This window comes from Streptopelia decaocto (assembly GCF_964273445.1).
Source record: "Streptopelia decaocto genome assembly, chromosome: 1".
Classification (NCBI taxonomy): Eukaryota; Metazoa; Chordata; class Aves; order Columbiformes; family Columbidae; genus Streptopelia; species Streptopelia decaocto.
Window position 1 is genome coordinate 68581832 of NC_138663.1, and position 19829 is coordinate 68601660.

The following is a 19829-nucleotide window of genomic DNA, read 5'->3' on the forward strand; positions in this document are numbered from 1 at the left end:
GACTGACCTCCACAGGGGCCCACAGATGCTGGTATCAACCCAGGAACTGAGTATGGGATGCAACTGCAGCTCTGGGGACACCACCCGCTTTTTCCAGGCAACTCCAGGTTACTCAGGAGAGTCTGAAGTATTCATGTATGGAGGTTTAATTTGTCATCCTAGGCAGACTGGCAAACCACGTCAAATGCAGAGTATCTGCTCCGCTGACGACATTTACATTCATGACGGGCGCAATTAACTCTGGTGGGTCATGTACACCCATTTTTATTGGCTACTAGCCAGCAGCTGCTAGCTGCAAAATTATGTCCTCTCCTCATCGTGAAACAGTCCTGCTTTATGTAACAAAGCATCATAACCTTTCTCTGAAGGCACATCTGCCAAAGAGAGGCCGTGACGGACAGTTTTTCAAACTGATCCAGGAAAAAGGGGTTGGATGAGATGCTGGCTATATTAGAGAGAAAAATATTCACAGTGATGTGGATCACACCAGATACAGCCAGAGTGAGATGTCATCGAAATGTATCTGGGCTACCTGTGTGCAGTATGACTCAGAAGTTGGTTCCCTCAGTGTGGTGAGTAACATCAGGGTGAAACAGAGTATGGGGCATGGTGACACAAAAAAACTCTGCTGCAACATCCTGTGCATGTGGTGGGCAGACTGAGCCCTCCCTTTTGTCCCAAGAGCTGGAGACTGCTCCTGAAAAGGAGCTGTGGTCCAGTTAACTGGTTCATAGCTGTACCATACCTACCACAACACCGCCCTGCTACAAGTGATGCTTCTCACTGCAAGTAGCTTTCCCAAGAGCTGAACTTTCCCACGATTTACCCTCTGCCTCAGGGTGGCTTTTTTATGGGAGGAGAGAAACCACTACAAAACATGCTGCTATGTCAAAGGAAAGGGTTAAGGAAAGCAGGTGATTTTACCAACATTAGGCAGCTCTTCACCAAAGTTTCCAATTGTCTTTTTTTGGAGCAGATTAAGTATAATTAGAAATTGGCATGGCACATGGAGGGAGGGTCAGATACCTTTTGATACCCTCAAGAAATGCAGCCAAGCTAAGACACATGGCTCAGAAAACTGCATACTACATTCATTCAGAGCCCTTATGGTCAAGGAGGCCCATGCTTTGAAGGAAGGCAACCACCGTCCTTGGTTGCATCTAAGCCCAGCTGAGCACAGGAGGGTCCCTGCAGGGGTGCACAGGAGTTCCCTGCCAGCCCAGGCACCAACATTTCCTTCCTGGGGACACCAGGTTATAGGAAAAATGGTATGTATGTGCCATGCCACTGGTGCAGAGTCAGAATACAGACAGAGCATGATGTCAAAAGAAGCTGGGACACGGAAGGTTTGTTTAAGATGGCCTGGGGAGCACTGAATGCTGAATTCAGGCATCTGGCTGTAGGCTCCTCATCTCATGGAGCACCACACTCTGCTCCTGAACTCCAGCTGGCACCAGTGTAACCCCCATACAGCAAGGGAGTTCTGCAGCCTGCTCCTGGTCACATCAGTCCTTGCCCATAAAATGGAAGGTCTCCTGTGTCAGATGTGTTGCAGAAATCACCCAGAGCTCTTTGTAGCTGCCTCTGGGTTGTGCCCTGATTTCCCTCACTCCTGTAATTCATCCCAAGACTCTGAACAGGAATTATGCTCTCGGAAAACCAGAGGTATCTCATGGGTAACACCACTGCATTGCCACAGTGAGTGCATAATCACAACCATCTGCCACCAGTGAATAACCATGGGGCTCAGAACCACACAGCACTTGGAATGTCAAGTCAGCTTGGTGGGACGCAGATATCACTGGTGTACTGAAGAAATGACCACTCAAGAGAAATGGCAGAAAGGCTGTGTTGGCAAACCCTGGTCACAGTGTGCATGGTTGCCTGCTTCCCCTTCCCTGGGACAGGACACCAGCTCATCCCAGCACCCAGGCTGCGGCCCTGGGTAGACCCATGTTGGGCTGCATCTCTGCCTCCATCCCCACACCAGCACCCACCGCCTCTCCCAGCACCCCATGCAGCACAGCTCCTCCTGGGGCAACCCTGCCAGCAGGAACTTAACCCAAAAACCTGACAGTTACCCAAAACAGGGTTCAGGCATCAGTTTCATTACAGCTAAGGTTTGACAGAGGAGGGTGCGCCTAAACCCAGGCCTCCCAGAGCTGCCTGGCAGGCAGAGCCCTGGGCAACTGCCCATCCCTGCCTGCACTCCCATCGTTTGGGGGCTGCGGTCTGCTGGACTCCTGCACCTGGAGACAAGGGAAGCTTTAGTATTTGATTTACTTGGAGTGGAGCAGGAAGCCTCGGAAGTGAGAGACTGAGGCAAATGCCTCATCTCAATGGGGTTCTTCCTTTCCTTTCCTTTCAGCAAAAGGTAAGGAGAAGAGGGCTTCTCTGTCTGTCACCACCTTCCTGCGGCTGCTGGCAAAGGTACTTCTTTTAAGGTAAGAATATGTATTTCTGTTTAACCAGGTAAAGTTTTTTTATTTATAGCTAGGGCTTGCTCTTGCATTATTTGGGGCTTGATGATTTCCTAATACTGGATGGAATTGCTTGTTTAACAATAGCAGCTGGACAAATTCCTCGGACTTTCTTCCGAAGTATCTAGCTGGCAAAAGCTATCAGAAACTCCGATGAAAAAAAGTCTGCCACTATTAGCTTGGGTGGGTTTTAGGTCCACTGTAACTATCCACCTGTTTGTGAGAGGGCAAAGGCAATAAGTCACTTCCAGGGTCAAGACATTTTCAAATGGAAAAAAAGAGCAGGGGCACTACTTTGGAGACACTTGTAACAGACTACTTTCATAATGCACTTTTTTTTTTTTTTGGTATAAGAATGTCTTATTTTAAAGCTCATTGGTGCACAATTTCATAATAGTATGTCCTTCTGAAAATAAGCCAGATTTTGTACAAGCAGCTTCAGACTGGAAAGCTTAATGAGGCAATTTCCTTGCAGCCAGGCTTGGGGAAGGAAGGGTGGTAACATGCGGAACACAAGGCTTGAGCATTTGGAGTCAACTTTGTCTGTTTCTAAACACCCTTATATATGATCATTTACATCATTATTATACAAACTTCTGATGATCAATAGGACACATCATTTAATGTATGAAGAGAATAAAGTCTCTAGGTAATTCTACAGACAAATGGTTCATTTCTGATGTATTCTGTACATAAAACCAATGAAGGGGTCCAGACTGGAACTGTTACAGTTTGCATGGATTTTATTTCATATGTGGATCCACAGGCCACAGATGTATCTTTTCTGTCATGTGTTAGCTCTGGTCTACACTTAAATTTTGAACTTAAAATGACGAACCAATGAATTATTTGAAACAGAGAATGCTATGGCAAAATGACCAGCATGTTGCATTCAGCATGAAATAGCTTCCCAAAAAAGTGTTGCTGTTTGCATACTAATACTCAGGTTTTTATTAGTCCGAGTAATACATTCTGTTTAATTAGTCTCGTCCATGAAGCATCCATCCAGGAGCTGAAATTGTCTGGCTAGCACAAACCCGAACTGGTGAAACCTTTCTTTTGCAAGCTGTCAAGTTCTACAATCAAAATCTAGTAATGAAAAAAAACCTAATGCCAGATTCATGAGTGAACCTCAGTCATGCAGCAAAACGTGCTGGAACACACCAGCAGATGCACTCTCCAGTACTGATGATGGAGATACAATAAAATCATCCACATGATGCTGTGACTGCAATCCTGGAATTCTGGCTCTGTGCACCATCCTGGTTTGTTGAAGGTCACACACAGGCCCACATCACTGCTTCTGCTGAGGTGTTCAGGCGACACGATGGGTTTTTACTCACCGTGGTAGCTGCAGGACAAGAGACGATAGATAGCTGACACAGCACAATAGCAGAGTGAAACTGACGATCTTAAACACCTTTTCCAACCTAAACGATTCTGTGATTCTGTGCTGGACAGATTTTACCAACCTGTTTTATGCCCAATAAGATGCCAACTGAACTTGCCAATGGCTTTTTTAATAAACTGGAACTAGCAGAAGAAGTTTACACCTGGCAATGTGACATGAGCAAAGTGCTCACACATGAAAAATCCTAAAACCACATTCGATATGCACTTGAACCACTGTCTCAGTCTGCAACTAGGTTTAAGATGTATGAAGTACACCAGCTGAATGGTAATCTCATGGGTGAAAGGAAAAAAAATGAATTTATCATTAATTTATCATTGGTGTCTTATCAGCTCAATTGTCATAGCGTGATACAACAAGTGGCTTACTTTATAGATGGGGGCTACCACTTCTTTTTGCTTCACTGGGCCTTTCTGTCGATCCAGAGTTAAGTGACACAATACAAAAAATACAAAAAAAACCTATCAGGACAAACAGCCTGGCTCTCCCATGTGGCAGTGGTTTTAACCCCTCCAAATTTCATGTGGATTTGCTGCATGTGTACATATTTTACTGGTGAATGTTCATTTTTCAAGCTTTAGATAACACTGACAAGGAAAATTAAAGCTTTAAAAAACTTAACAAAGAAAAAAAATATGAATTGCACTATTTTCAGCAAATCTTCCTTGAAAGAACACTATAAACCACTGAAGAAATGGCCCCAGATTTTGCAATACAGGGACTGGGCCATTCCTTCAGAATATTGTAGGGCTGCCTTTGTTGTCTTTATAAAGAAGTTTTTTAAGTGTGTGTCACATGGATCAACTTCCCCATTCTTCTATACGGTCTAGTAGTTTTAATGATTAAAATAGTTCAGGTACTTTCCATTCCATAGTTTTATTTTTACTTCAGCATGTACAGAACTAAAAAGGCAATTAACTTTTGGGTGCTTTTTTTTCTAAGACTTTTTCATCCCTGGGTGATTTTACTAGCACACTTGAAATGCATGTGAAGGAAAAGAAATGCTTTTCTGTGTCTGATGAGGAGTGTCCTCATGGCTGTGATTGAAATGCTGGCAGTGAGGATGACTGGAAGGGGGAATCAGCAGCGCTATGGCAGGATCTACTTCAAGTAAATAATAATTGGAGATTTCAATTTCCATCATGCCAATCTTGAAAGAAAGTGCAAACACTAGGAAAGATCCCGCAGAACACTATACATAATTAATTTTCTTGAACTTTTCAATGCTTCTGCAATATATTTGCCCTATACTGCCCCCCAGCTTCCAGTGTTAAATTGTTTGTAGCACATTGACAAGCTATTAGGGGAGGCATCCCAGTCAACTCAACCAATAGGCTCTTACTTTGCACTGGTAATTACTGGGATTTTCAGTCCTGACTGCTCTAAGTTCCAGGACGACCCACCTCATCGTGACCCACGCAGCCTGTCGCCCTAGCTTAGTACCAAGTTCAGCTTTACTGAGTCCAAGACATCTTCTCCATTTTGCAACATCATGACTGGACTGATTAAAAAAAAAAGGGGGGGGGAGGAGGGTATTCAAAAGACATTTTATAGCTGTTTTAGCAACTTGGCTTGAGTTTCTCCCATAGACTTTATCTAGCCATTTTCAAGTCTTCCTTGGTACCTCATCCAAACCGAAGCTGATAGACAGTACCTCGTGGATGACAATGGTCTCTGCATCAGGTCCTGCAGTAACTGAGCAATAGTACACCACCTTCTCCACAAAGCAAAAGATCACTCCTCTCAAATGCCAATAGTGGAGGACTATCATGAGAAGTGAACTATTTCAGCCACACATCTGTTCTCTCCTTCTCCATTTTGAATCAATCCAGAAGCTCTGCAGCTGTATGCAGACTGTAGCTGTGTATTTATTGCACCTACTCCCATGATGACAACCACTCTAAAACACATTTAAACCACCAGCTTCATTTCACAGCCAGGCAGGGCCGAGAAACGATAGCGCACCCCTGGATCCATACTGGTCACCAACCACAGGTTTGGCAGACCATGGGCTCCTTGTGCCCGCAGCCACCACAGCTTTGCCGCTCACTGACCCTGTCAGGCAGGGAGGATGCTGTCCAGAAGTGATGAACTGAGCTTTGGTCCCTTCCACAGTGCCTCAGGACACAGAGCTTTTTGTATCGTGATCTTTAGATTCCCCTTTTGCATTTCAGTTTTGGTCTTGCCTGGGAGAAGAAATAAGCAAGCTTACCCCAGCAAGGCTCCTAATGTTTTTCTGTTTGTTTGTCAAAAGCTAAATTTAGGGAAACATCTGGGTACATGGCAACTGGTCTGAGCATTGCAGCCACACAGCTTTTGTGCATCCAAGATGGCACTTGTGGAAATACTCGTGTTATGGCAGTACTTAAGGAAGAAACTGAAGACTGCAAAACTATTGTTTAACAAGGTTCCATTTTAATACTGTTAAACTTAAATATTGCTTGTCCCTTGACAAGATCTTAGCTTTATGATGAGGTGCTGTGCATCAGCAACCACAGAATAACTAAGATCAGCACCAGCCAAAGCCTGAGCCAGTTAAACAGCTTTGATCAGACCAGTGAGAAACAAGTGAAGTGACACCATACCTGGGACGTACAGATGTCCAGCTGCGAAAAACAGAGCTTGGTAACCACAGGGAATCTGGCAGGGATTGGCACATCTGCCATTGCCACCACAGTCCCGGCTGTGCCGAGCCCAGGCCGACACCAAGGCCAGGTCATTGAATTTTTTCCAATGTCAAGGCTGAGGACGATCTCGCTCTGTCACTGAGTGGGTCATTTCTCAAGGGCTTTCAGAAACCAAACTGCAACCCTACTCTCCTTTACAACCAGAAGCAGCAGAGTAATAGTAAGGCTGTTGTTACATATAACATATGCATACAAACAATGCAAAATACTGAGCTATAACCCTACCGGATGCTTCTTGATGCTTCTGCATTTTCTGACCAGATTTAGAAGCCTGGATAAAAACACTGGATTGCTTTGCTGAGGGCTCCAAGTCCCAAAGCTGGGAAAGCTGCAAAAGCCCTCTGGAGTTTTTGTGTTAAAGGGTGGCTGGTTTTCCACATATACATTAATTGCTTCACAAATAACTGTTAACGCCTGCAATCTCTTCCTCTTTCTTAAAACTAATTGCAAAAGGGAAACCAGAAAAGAACTTTTTTTAGGTGCGGGACCTGGTATGATAAATTGAAAGGATGCTGGATATATCTGAAGTGACAATACTGTTCACCTGTCATGTATGCATTGCTTGGATAATTGAGGAAAGCAGCAATCAGACATGCATTGAAGAGCTAGGATTTACATAAATTCCAGCACGGAACGTGTCATCTGTACTCCTAAATACAAAAGATGTCTGGATTCCTCCGCTGGTTCACATTTAAGCCCCAATTCAAACCTCTCCAAAGCACATGCTTCATTGTTGACATAAACAGGGATTCCTTCCCAAAGCAGGGCCTTCGTGTGACAAGCGCTGGCCTTTAGCTTGCCGACATTCTCCAAAACAAGAGCTTGAAAAACTGCTATGGGAAAATCATGCCCATTTACTGTACCTCAGTGATCTCATAACTAATGGACACAGTTTAAAAACAGAAATATTTTCCCTCCTAAATGTGTCTATTTTTGCTACAGTAACAAAGGGCACCAATTACAGATAAGTGTCTATGTCTCTATTTTTCCATATGCAAGTACAGAAAATAGTGATTTGCTGTTTGAAAGGGCATTTAATGCAGACTCAAAAAAAACCCCAAAACAAGAAAACCAAAACACAAACCTCCCCAAAAATCCAAGACTTATCTCTGCCAGAATCTCTCCACTTACTATTGCTACATTATTGTAATAATGCAATATGTGACATGACTAACATGAAGCATCTGAAAGATGGCACATTTTTCTCTACAATTTTTCGGTCTTTTCAGCACTTTCAACAGTGTACTTTCTAGATTCAGTTCTACTGTTTGCTTCAACAGTCAGTTTGTTGGTTTCCTGTTGCTGGTGTGGGTATTTCTCATAGCAACAGGAGAGAACAATGTTTTCAGAACTGGAAAAAGTGAGAGTGAAGCCAAAGCACTGGCAGTGTGATCCAGGGGCAGATGCCATGCCTGAAATTAACACTCCCTGCTTAATGTGACTTGGGATTTCAGGCTAATCATCTCTAACAGGTAAACTTCGCAACTGTGAAAAGTAGCGAATTCACCCCGCTGTAACGAATGCCGCGAGCGCTTATTGAAAAAGGGGATTTAAAATAGAGAAAAAGCTATGACAACCTGCCTGCGTTACACAAAGCTGTACGAGCCGAGCAAAGATTCCCCGCTGGAGGTCGGGGGCAAGTCTCTGACCACAGTCTCCATCGCTGGCCCGTGAGCTCCTCCGGCAGCCACGATGCTTTGGGCTGCGGAGCCGGTTCCTGGGGGGGGCCCCGGCTTCCTCGGCGTGCCGGCCGGGGCTGTATTTATGAATGGATCTGACGGAACTCCGCCATGAGCCCGCGGTGTAACTGCATCACCCCATTGTTGCTACACACGCACAGCACTCACTGGGGAACAAAAAACTGAATGAAGCGGAGCAGCTGCCAACTCAGGCAAAGACAACTTAGGAAACTATCTCATTCTTCCTTTCTTTTGGAGGCTATTTGGTCTGTTGTTTCCTTGCATACAAAATGTGGTCTGCAACAAATAAGGCAGGATAAGATACAGCGAGTCCTGTTACTTGGTTCCAAAACCACAGGCCCTGAACACTACACAAAGGAGGGGATAAACGGTGTATGTGCTCTAGTGACAATGTTTAAATGCTATCCATTCTAGATGGATTATTTTATACTTCAGCTCAACAGAAACTGAATTCTTGAGCGTGGTGGTTCTGAATGTTGTTTCTGTGCAGAAATTTACAGAGATCTTTATGAAGGGACTCTTCAGACCTTGGGAAAAAAAAAACAAAACAAACAACCCAGCACAGACATACATAGCACATTTAAGTGGAGATATTTTAAATGCCATTTTAAATGCCATCCAGTCTTCAGAACAGCCTGACTCCACATTTTAAAGGGCTCAAGGCCAGCTGTTTGACAAGACTTTAAGAAAAGATTGGTTCCATTCTTCTTTCTACTTCAGGCCTTCAAACACGCTTTGGATTTTCAAAACCACTCAATACACACCAGTTCCCATCTGGGAACAGACTTTTAAAAAAGGACGTGAGCCCGTGTACAAGCCCACACGTTGGCTCTGCCTGAAAACCTTCCCCCTGCAGCTGATGCCAGGGACAACTCCTTTTATTGTCCAGATGCAACCTTGAAAGCTGAGCTCTAGGAAGAAGATGCTCCTTATGTGCACATACAATCTTCACTATCACACAGAGTCAACCTGGCCTGCCCTTCTGGCAGCTATGGTGCTGCAGAGTTCATTACACAAACAGCTACTAACCAGCTTGATTTGGGATCTAACCTTGCCAGTATTTGTAAATGATGTAAGCCTGAACACGTTTTTAATACGAGATAATCACTTCTATGTTTCAGTTCGCTCAATCTCATGGAAAGAGGTTGGAAGGGACCTCTCGAGGTCAACTAATGTAATTTGCTGCTCAGAGTAGGTTTATCTTTAAAACTCAGTTGTGTGCCTAATTCTCAGTGACTTGAGCCTACAGAATTCTGCCCGAAGACGCTTCGTAGCAAGTAGAGGCCTCATCTACCTACCACTGCAGGAGTTCCGTGAGCTCCTCAAAAACCTTAATGTACTTCTCCACCACCAGGAGGACTCAGGACAGACTCAAGGGAGATGACAGCAGTAACCAGACCAGGGCATGCATGCCCTGCACACAATTTATGAGAATGCTCCCAGGCACGGCCAGAAAAGCTGGTTCCAGACCCATGGTTAGCGAGGTGACATGCTGGACTGACAGCTGCTCTTCCAGGAGGTGAGGATATAAATCTGCCCGAGAGAAGTCTGTGGCAAAGCAGAGCACTGATTGCAAGGTCGTAAGATGTGCCCTACCCATTCAGCTATCCTTCCTCACATCCCGTAATTGTGCACGGCGGGGATGCTCATATCCTCCTCTGAAGCATCTGGCTCCACCAGGGACAGGATACTGCATGCACTGGAGTGCTGGTCTGGGATGCTATGGAAATTCCTGACTTCCCCAGTTGTTTATTTTTCCACTGCAATGACCCACTAAGAGATGCACAGGGAGCTCCGGCGTTTCCTGTGAGCAGGTCTGTTAACTCTTTGCCCACCAGCCTCTCCTCTCCCCGAAACAGCAAAGGAAACGTTCCCACTCTCTGGCAGCAAAACAGCCCAGAATATGCAATCCCCATCCTACAGAGCTGTGTGAAGCTGTGTGGGGCTGGTTCTTAGCTATTCTTTGGGACAATAATGATCAGAAAAGGCAATTTAGATATACCAGACAGAGCTACTTTCGCTACCCATAAGGCTGCTGACCTTCTCAGTTTCTCCAAGAGTAGCTACCTAGTGTTTATTCTCGCAGATGGGAAGGCGTAATGAAACTGAGGTTTGCATGGCCTCATTGTCACTGTCTCTTCAAACTGTGATTCAACCTTCACCAAATGGCCCAAGGAAGCTATTTATCAGAAATAACTGTTATCCCTAGAACGACACTGGCAGGATGCCGCATACTATCTTGTCTGAAGTCTGGAGCGCTGCTTTGGATTCATACAAGAATAGCTGACACCAATGTGTTTTTGAAAGAAATGCTTGTGTGTTGGTTGTCTGCTTACTCAACAGCTGGGTCCTAAATTAAATGCTGTTTATTAATAATGTATTTTTGGTCTAATTCTTAATGAAACATCTATTAAAAAAAAATTATAGCACTAAATGCCAAACTCCAGTCTCAGTTACACCAGTGTAAATCTAAAAGAACTCCACTGATTTCAGTTCTTGGTTTACGCTATTTCCTAACAAACAGATAGCACCCTCAAATTATTATTATAGAGCAGTAATTAAAGTTCAGAAAAGCTCATTGCAGTTAAGTTGCATCAGGATTCCATTATCATTCTCTATTTTCATACACTTGCAACTTTGAAGCTGAAATTTTTCATGCTTGACATTTTTTGGAGAGCCAATGAGAAAGTCCCATCATCTGCTTCCATGCTAAGCAATCACACACACCAAAAGAAAAAGATGCAGAAGCCCCATGGACCCTCTGGTTGGGAAGGACTCTTCCCCAGCTCTCTGCTGTTTCCTTGTGGGCTACCAGGAGGCACAGTGTAGAGGGGGCAAGGAGCAAAAAGTTTTCCCTCTGCAGAACTGTAATTTCTGTGAGTTCCTTTGCTTTTCTACCACGTGCTGCTCCTGAAGCCTAGGAGCTCTCGTTTCTTCCTCTTCCCTAACCTCCTCTTTGAAAACAAAGTCATTCACACTGTGAGGATGAATTAATTGTGTTGCTGCAGGAACAGCTCTTGGGCATCAGAAATTAGGAAGTGAGAGAACTGAAGCTGTTCATTCAACTTCAATTAAGTCCCAGCATAAAATATATTACAATAGTCTTTACTCTTCATTAACACAGCCTTCGGCTAACTCTTACACAATCTAGCCAGTACATTTTTTCCAACAATACATCTGACAGATGAGGATGGTATTACTACCTATTGCTGAGACTGCCCAACACTTCCCTGTGACCCTGTTTTCAGTTACTTATTTCTCCCTCAAGCTTTAATAAGTGGGATGAAACTTTGCAATCCAGGGCCCTGATTCCAACCCAAAAGTTACAAGAAAGTATCTACCAAAATATTTCTCCCATTTCCAAATAGCTGGCTAATGAAAAATACACTATTTTGCCCCAAGTTAAAAATTCTGTCCACCTTTAGTTGGGCTGCAACTTCAAAGCTTGCAGGAGACAGACTTTGAGTTAAGGCCACCTCTGCCACAACAACAGAAACATCTTGAAAAAATGACAGCACCTCTAACTTCTGCAAAGACTAAAATTTTTTAGCGATTACATTATCTAGAATCTCCTTTTGTCCCAAGTGTGCCCTGATTTGGGGGCCGAGTGAGACTCTCACTCTGTGGTCTGTGCTGCTGTGGTCTGAGACCCTTCTTCTCTTGCGAGAGGATGTAACCAGTAAAATGTAAACAGCTCTTTGTTATTTGGGAAGACTATTTACTTTTTTTTTTTTCAAAGTCATACATGCTCAGCCAAATTTTGGAAGATTTTCACCAGGATGGCAAAAACCACATTTCTGACCAAAAAAAAAAAAAAAAAAATCTGCTAATTTCAAAGAAAAAGCATGAAGAAATGTTCAATGCAAAGAAATATCATCTTTTTCTTTCTAGCCACTTAAGACTACTAAGCTGTTCTGACAGGTGTTTACTTTCAAACTAAAACAATCAGGATAGAAAAATTCAGCACGAGAAAGTTTGTCCAATCTGCAAGATGCTGAAAAAGGGCCTCACATTAAGAAGCATTGGGATGCTCCAGAAAGCTTCAAGTCCCTCCTATATGATAAATAACATAAGCTTTAAATGTGTATCAATAAATAACAAATAGAGAAAATACAGAAAAACTCCAAAGACAGCAAAAAAGCCATGTATACCCATGCTAAAGTAGTTCGGAGTATTACGCTCACAACATGCTTGGAAAATCAATTAACATGGGCTCTACCATACCAAGGAGAAAGAAAATTCCAGCAGAAAGACACCCTACTGTGACTTCTGTCCCTACAAGCCTTCCCAAATATCCCCGGTACCCAGACCGAGCAGAGGAAGAGTCAGCTGGGACCTCGATTCAAGCAGGGCTCTACATGTGAAGCAGCAAGGCACCCACCAGCACCCAGAAAGAAACACAGAGAGACGTGCAGCAGGAACACTCACGAGTGTAATTCCCCCCGTGAGGAGCAGGTGTGCAAGCCAGCAGCTGCATCTATCCTTGCAGGACCTTCTGAACGTGACCCCATGCAGCACAATTGCAGTAACTCAAGGGAAAGGTGACGAAGGAACAGGATACTGCAGCAAGGGTTGTGTCAGGAAGCGATGCTCAAAATGCTTTTGCTGGCAAAAATTATGGGTAAGGAAGGGAGATGCTCTTCCCTGTGACCAAGGAATCAAGGTACACCTAAATATCTTGCAAGGTCCCAATGAGGTAGCCCTTGTGGACCTGGCCCATGTGTCAAGCCTGCTTGCCTGCACCTAAGGGCTGAGTATCATCAGCACTATGCAGGCCTGCCCATGGTGAAAAGGAGCAAAGAGGGAAAAGATCCTTGTGACTGTACAGGGAAACTCTTAGAAGAGATGAAGAACAACCCTGAACAACTAACTCTCTGGCATCTCAAGAAAGATGAAACCCAGCTACTCACAGCTACTCAATGGTTGATCAAAATTCACCAAAGACGTCAAATACAAATATACCAGCAAGGGTTACTTTGGCATATTCCTTCCAACAAGTGTTAAAATACTGTGGAAACAATATCAGAAGTTTATCTGGAGGTCACCAATATGGGGAACATGGTCTGGTGATGGGAAGACTGGAATCAGCTGGAATAGGAACAAAACTATGAGCTCTGCTTAGGGTATCTATTCTAGGTCTGGGTTTTGGTGGTACCTGAGCACGTCTTGCCTCTGCCTTCAAAAAGGATTTCCAAAGGACTACCCAGCAATTTCTGCCGGCAGTGATGTGCTCTGTTCTGCTTCAAAGCAGCAGAAGTAGGTGCCGACCTTGTGAAGGCTCCCCCTAAGCTTTCCAATTACTCTCTTCTCCCGCATTCTGCAAGCCTCCCTTGTCCCTCCTCTGCCACTGTAAGGGCTATTTGTGTTCCCATTCCTCACCCCACGCTGTCATTCTCTCATTCTCATTGTTATCCTTGTCCTGTTGACTACCAAGGTGGTTCATTGGGCTGTAATATCTATAGCTGTAGTACAAGAAGCTCACAGACAATGATGGTTCCAGATACTCCTCTCATCTCCATCTTGCCCTGTGGTCCTGCCCTGTGCCACGGTGCACAGCTCTCGCCACCCGTTTGTGAGGCTGCTCTTGGAAACCTATCAGTGAACCGATCCAGCTTAGAAATCAAGCAAGCTCCCCTTTGTCCCACCAGCTCCAAAACAACAACAACAAGAAGTGGTCCTTCCTCCCTTCTTTAAGCTGGATCAGTTCCAGGATGGGTTTGAAATACAAGGAAATGGACAGTTATGTGAGCATAGATGAGCAAAAACAAGCACAAAAATAAGCAGCAGCCCAGCAGGAACAACTTCATCTGGCATCATCGTATAACAAGGAAAATCACAGTGGTGGGGCACCAACCTTTCAGACACTCCACGGAGTTAAGACGTGAAGTTATACAAGAAGCTCTTAGTGGCTAGCAACATTTTCCTTATTCTGTAGATATTCACAACCTTGGCTGAAGACAGCATCTTTGCTAACAAAATGCTAGCCTCTCCCTAAATACTCATCTTCCTCCACCTAGTTTCTAATGTCCCTCTCACATCTACCCGCTTGTCGTACGACTCCTCCCAGATATTTGCTGGATGCAGCTTCTAACTCATCATGTTACATCCAGTCACACAAACATCCAAGGAGAAAATTTCATTCAGGCAATAACTTCCAATATCAGTACCAATAACAGATAATTCTTATTATCGACATAAACAAAGTAAACTTAATGGATTTATGCAGTTTAAACGCGACAACTGTACAAATAAGCTTCGTGCAATACTTGCACCGGGCAAAGCAGCCTGCATTGTTATATAGGATTCCCCTCCTTGCATGCTCCTGCTGCTTACTCTAGCATATCACCACTCTGTTTCTCCACGTTTATATACAGACACAACAGAGCAATTACCTGTGTAAAATTTTCATTTACACTGAAATAAATGTATGTTAATTTTCTGCAGCTACATGATTTACATTATAAGCATTCAGAATCGGATTTATTCCTTTTTCTCTGCAAAACCCAGTTCCAATCAGAAGAAATATGAAGTCCCAGAATGGCACTTGAAAATTAGGATCAACTTCAATGAAAGAAAGAAAGAAAGAAAGAAAGAAAGAAAGAAAGAAAGAAAGAAAGAAATAGTGAAATTCTTCTCTTTTTTTTAAAGGTGACCACTCCTTTTTAACCAAAACATAGAATATTTGTTGGAAAAACAAACCTTCTCTTGACAATGCTATCACAAACCTAATGCAGAGTGTATTTACCCTGCAAAGTAAAAGCAAGCAAAGGATTTGTAGTTAGCATATGTTAAGGACAACAAATCGGAAACTGATACTTTTATGGTAAAAAAAAAAGCATCATCTTATTAGTGGCCTGCATTTCAGAAAGCCTTACTCATTTCCCTTCGAGTGAATTTCATGATGGCTAAACATGTCAGCTTCACAAGACATGAAACTCCTATTTATTCACAGACCAAGCGGTTTGGATTTGCAGAAGCATAAGCTCTCCCCACAGTGTCCCACCGACACGAGGATGCAGCAGGAGATGCACCACTCCTTGGGAAGGCACCTTGAGCGCTCCTTTCAGTCCTCCCAGCTTTCTGCTGAGACTGCCAAGTACAGCTGTCAGGTTTGGGTTTTTCTGATGTCCCCATCAGAAGCTGACCCCAGACCAGCAAACTCACTTCTGAGTGAGCTTGAGCACCATTGAACTATCGATCACATTCAACGATTGATCAGATTCACCTCTCCTACAGAAAACAGGACTTTCTGACAAGGAAAGAAAGGCCCTTCATGGGGCAGGCTTAACGAAGTTACAGACAAAAATCCAGACAGCCTGGGCTGCACCTGCTTTGCATCCTGCCAGTGCCGGAGGATTAGCTCATTATTCTCTTCCTCATTATTCACTTCACAAGTGAAGGATATTTAGATGGTAGCTCAATAAGGACGAGGAGCAGTTTCAAGGCTGCAAACACAGGACTGATGCACATACTGATTTGCCTCATGCACCCAGGGCATGTTTGCCTGCTCACCCATCGTCCAGGGCAGTACCCAAGGCAGCTCCCCCCTACAGCAAGCCTGACCATCAGCCACAGTGGGCAGAGCAGGATCTCCACACCAAGCTGCTGAACAAAGGGTGAATGAAAATCCATCCTGCAGGGGTGGTAAAGGAGCTTTGGACATCCAAAGCACCACAGGCAAGGTGCAGGATCCATGCCTGCAACCCGCTTTCTTCGGGAGGTCCCCACTCCTTCGCTCTTTTGGGCTTTCAGGATCAGACTGCGTTTGATGGCCCTGTTCTCTACCGCACCCACAGAAGTGAAAGGAGAAGAGGAATGTGGGACACTCACCACATCTGTGTTTGTGATCTTGGCCAGGAGGTCTGTGAGGCTGTCCCCATCATCGAGCTGAAGGCCACAGATGGCTGCTCCCACACTTCCAGTTGCTATCATTGATGGTGGGTACAGGGCAAAGTTAAAATCTGCAAGAACAGATCTGGGAATTAGTCCAAGCCCAGACAAGAAAAGCTGCAAAACATCAGAGGCAAGCAACATAAAAAAAACCACACCCAAGAATAAAAAACGGGGAAGTAGAAGAAAGGGAAAAGTGCCACTCTTTTTGGTCTGGTGGAGCTCATTAGTCATACTGCTCATCACAAGCAGTCAAAGGAGGGGTAACAGATCTGCAAATTAAAATGGAAATGCGGTTCAGTCTTTTCTTCTCACTGATGCATAAAGTAAACCTGGACAATATTTAATAGTCTTTCCTTAGTTTTAAAGAAAAAGAAAGAGAAGAAGGAGGCTTTCTGTAAATTATGTCAGAAATTTGGGTCTTGGTCACATTAGAACTCTCTGTATAACCGTAAAACTAACTGGAATAAGGTATCACAAAAGACCGAACTGAGATTTTTAGTCACATAAATTTTTAAAGACTTAATTAACTTGAGCTTTTAAAGACCTGTCCAAGAAAGAGCTTTTAATTAACGATTCATCTTTACCACCTTTGCAATTAGTAAGTGAGAACACTTACAGCCCATAGCTACGTAACCAAAGAAAAAACAAAGATCACGTTTGTCATTACTGCTATTTCTTAACAAACAAGTTGAAAATACATTTCAAAACTTCCTCTCACACATCTGCGTGGATTGGGAGAGAAATGAAAATAAAACTAAATGTTCTTGTGACCTTCATAAAACAATTTTATGTTTTATGATACTGCCATAGACTCTGGCTTATTGACATGTTTTACTAAATACCATTTCTAGGAGATCTTCTGGATTACTGATACCTTCCAAAACCAAAACCTGGTTTGCAAGTTCTTTGGTTCAACAATAATTCATTAACAATCCTTTCTCTGCGAATTTTCAGCTGGGAGGGGATGGAGGAGAAAGAAGAGGAAACCCAAATAAGTAATACAAAATAAATGACAAGCAATGTATTTGGTCTATTTACAGAAATGGAATGCTACAGAAAACTGCCCTTCTGTTAAGGGCAGATCCCTGGCCTTCTCTCTTCAGCTCCACAAATTCTGTAACCCTGCTGATGTCTGTGCGACTGTTCAAGTTTTAGACATATGGAGAGTTGTTCTCGGGCCTCCCAGACTCTCAGTTGGCAGATACTGCAAATTGCTGTGGAGATGGCATGTTCTTCTCCAGCCTGGAATGTGTCCCTGGGACCCACAAGGAATGAAGCAGTCAGGTAAGAATGGGACTCAGGACATGACGTTCATCCAGACGGCACAGAGGAGGGATGTAAGAAGTGGGGAGACAAACCCTAACGTGGATTTATCTTTCCCGCAAAGCCACTAGGAGACGACTGCCTGCAAGCTCACCACTGCATGCTGCTGAAGTCCACTGTTTTCCCTACTGGGAGAGCTCAGCAGACATCACCCTCTGACAAATAATTCTGAAGGAGCAAATTCCCACTGATAGTAGCAATGAACTATTATTATGAAATATATATATGTCATTATTATAAAAATAATAATTATGCACTACTGAGAACCCACTGCACATAAGAAAGCTAATGTTTTTGGAAATTACGTTCTATTTCCCGCACTAATGAGTGAGTCAACGAGAAAACCTTGACTCCTACTTATCAGTATGGGATGCAGCCCTGAGGATGCTGATCTCGGCACATGGTGAGGTAACAAGAATTGCTTTCACATTTATTTCACGTGCATTTATACATGCACACGCAAGGGACAGCCCCATCCTGCCTGTAAATGGATGACCAGGGAAAACAGACATGACTACCTGACACAGGGCACACGCGCTCCCCAGGACGCATCCGATCCCCAGCACCTCAGCCTTTAGTTGCACTTGCCATTGGGCTGGACCTCAAGAGCAGGTCACAAATACAGTGGGATTTTAAGCCCCCAAAACAGATCTTGGTTTATGCTGTTTTGCCTCTCTTCTTGCTTATTGCTGCTGACAGGAGGCCCCAGGACTCGGCACTGGGTAAAACATTGCAGTAACTTGTTCCTGTAGGTTGGTCTGGTAGGTAGTGGCTCCACGGAGGAAGTGTGATAGCTGGGCCACCAGTTTACAAAGCCCAATGGACAATGAGTTTAAAAAGTCCAATAGGAAAACCAGGAATAGTTAAAGGACTTAAATTATGAGAGGTTTTTATAAAGATCATAAACGTTTATGTGCTTGTGTGGCTGTCCTGAGTCTCCTCCATGTTATTTCCATGGAGGAAATAACAAGTGTCTATAAAATTTAAGAATGTTCAAACATTTATGGAAGAGACCTGGCATCCCAAAATCTGCTCTCATCTACATAGTGATTCATGAGTAATCCCACTGATTTATTTAGAGAATGGATAAATTAAAGCAGACTACATCTCCACGGGTCTGTTTCTCCTCTTGTACACACCGCATTTGCTTGGGTTTGTGAATCCTGTGTGCTCCCATTGGCATGGATGAGGCTGCACATGGGCCAACGTGGCCCTAAGTTGGGAAGTGACTCCCAGCCTTTGGACTTACCAAACCGTCTCCTAGCTATCCATGGGAACTACAGGTGGCAACAGACTTTCCATAATTTACTGCTCCTTGTCTCAAGTTTCAGGAAGATGTAGTAAAAAGATGAAGTGCAACCTCCCAAACTCTGCCGGTGTTTCGAGAGTCCCTATGGAAACTATGATGCAGCAGGTGAGAACGAAAACCCACCCCCTCCCACCCACCATTTGAGTCAGCAGCAGGGAGAAACAGACCCACTCGGAGGCCCAGATGGACCCACACCCTCATGTGTGGTCACTGAGCCCCCACGGAGCAGCTTCACCCAGCCCTGAGCGGCTGGTGGGGAGACCCAAGCAACAGGGATCTCCCATGTCTTGCACCCAACGCTCAGCACTGGCCAGGCACGGCGGGCTGAGTGAAGGACACAGCTCTAGCCTGCCCTCTGAACTTCCTTGCCTCCCAGGGGCTTGCATCAAGACCTTCACGTTATCCAAATGCCGGTTTTCTCCTGGTTGATTTTACATCTTCTCCCGGAAACCGTCTTCCTAGGAAGCTGAATAAAGAGCCACAGTGCCCCTGCCAACTAGCACTGCTGTAGGTCTGCTTCCACGTGGGGTCACATGAGAACATTTCTATGCCCAATAACCTTGTTAGTTCCCTTAATGTCATTCATAATGCAAATGAGACAGCGAGCGAATGGCCAGAGGCCCAGGGTGACTAAAGCTCAGCATCCAGAAAGTCTTAGATTGCCTCTAGCTCTAAACTAACTTCCCTCCATAACAAGCACCATAAACTTGGCTATCAAAGCTACACATGCCCAGTCTTTGTTGTACAACAGGCAGCGATTTGTATCACTGGCTTCTATTTTTAGCATATTAATTAACTACTGCAACTGGTGAGGCAAGTGTCTCCAACTGGAGAGTGTGGCACCATTGTCTGAAGTCATCACCTCATCTCGCGCTATTGAAAATCATGGCAGTGACCCTCCTGCTGATATGAATTTAACCTGACATGCCCACAAAGGGATAGGGGGTGGTGCACCAATTTTGTGCACATGGTTCTCCACATCACCCTGGACCCTGTTAGTGTGGAAAGAGCTCATTGAAAGAAAAG

General features: G+C 44.2%; 1 protein-coding gene across 3 annotated transcripts in view; it reads right to left on the reverse strand.

Moving 5' to 3' along the window:
- The window catches only part of CCND2 (cyclin D2), a 38744-nt gene that overhangs the window by 5586 nt on the left and 13329 nt on the right, over positions 1–19829 (reverse strand). For all 3 annotated transcript variants that reach the window (XM_082069783.1, XM_082069782.1, XM_082069784.1), the window contains exon 5: positions 16109–16239. In XM_082069783.1, coding sequence (XP_081925909.1) covers positions 16109–16239 — 131 coding nt within the window. The remainder of the gene's footprint in view (positions 1–16108; positions 16240–19829) is intronic.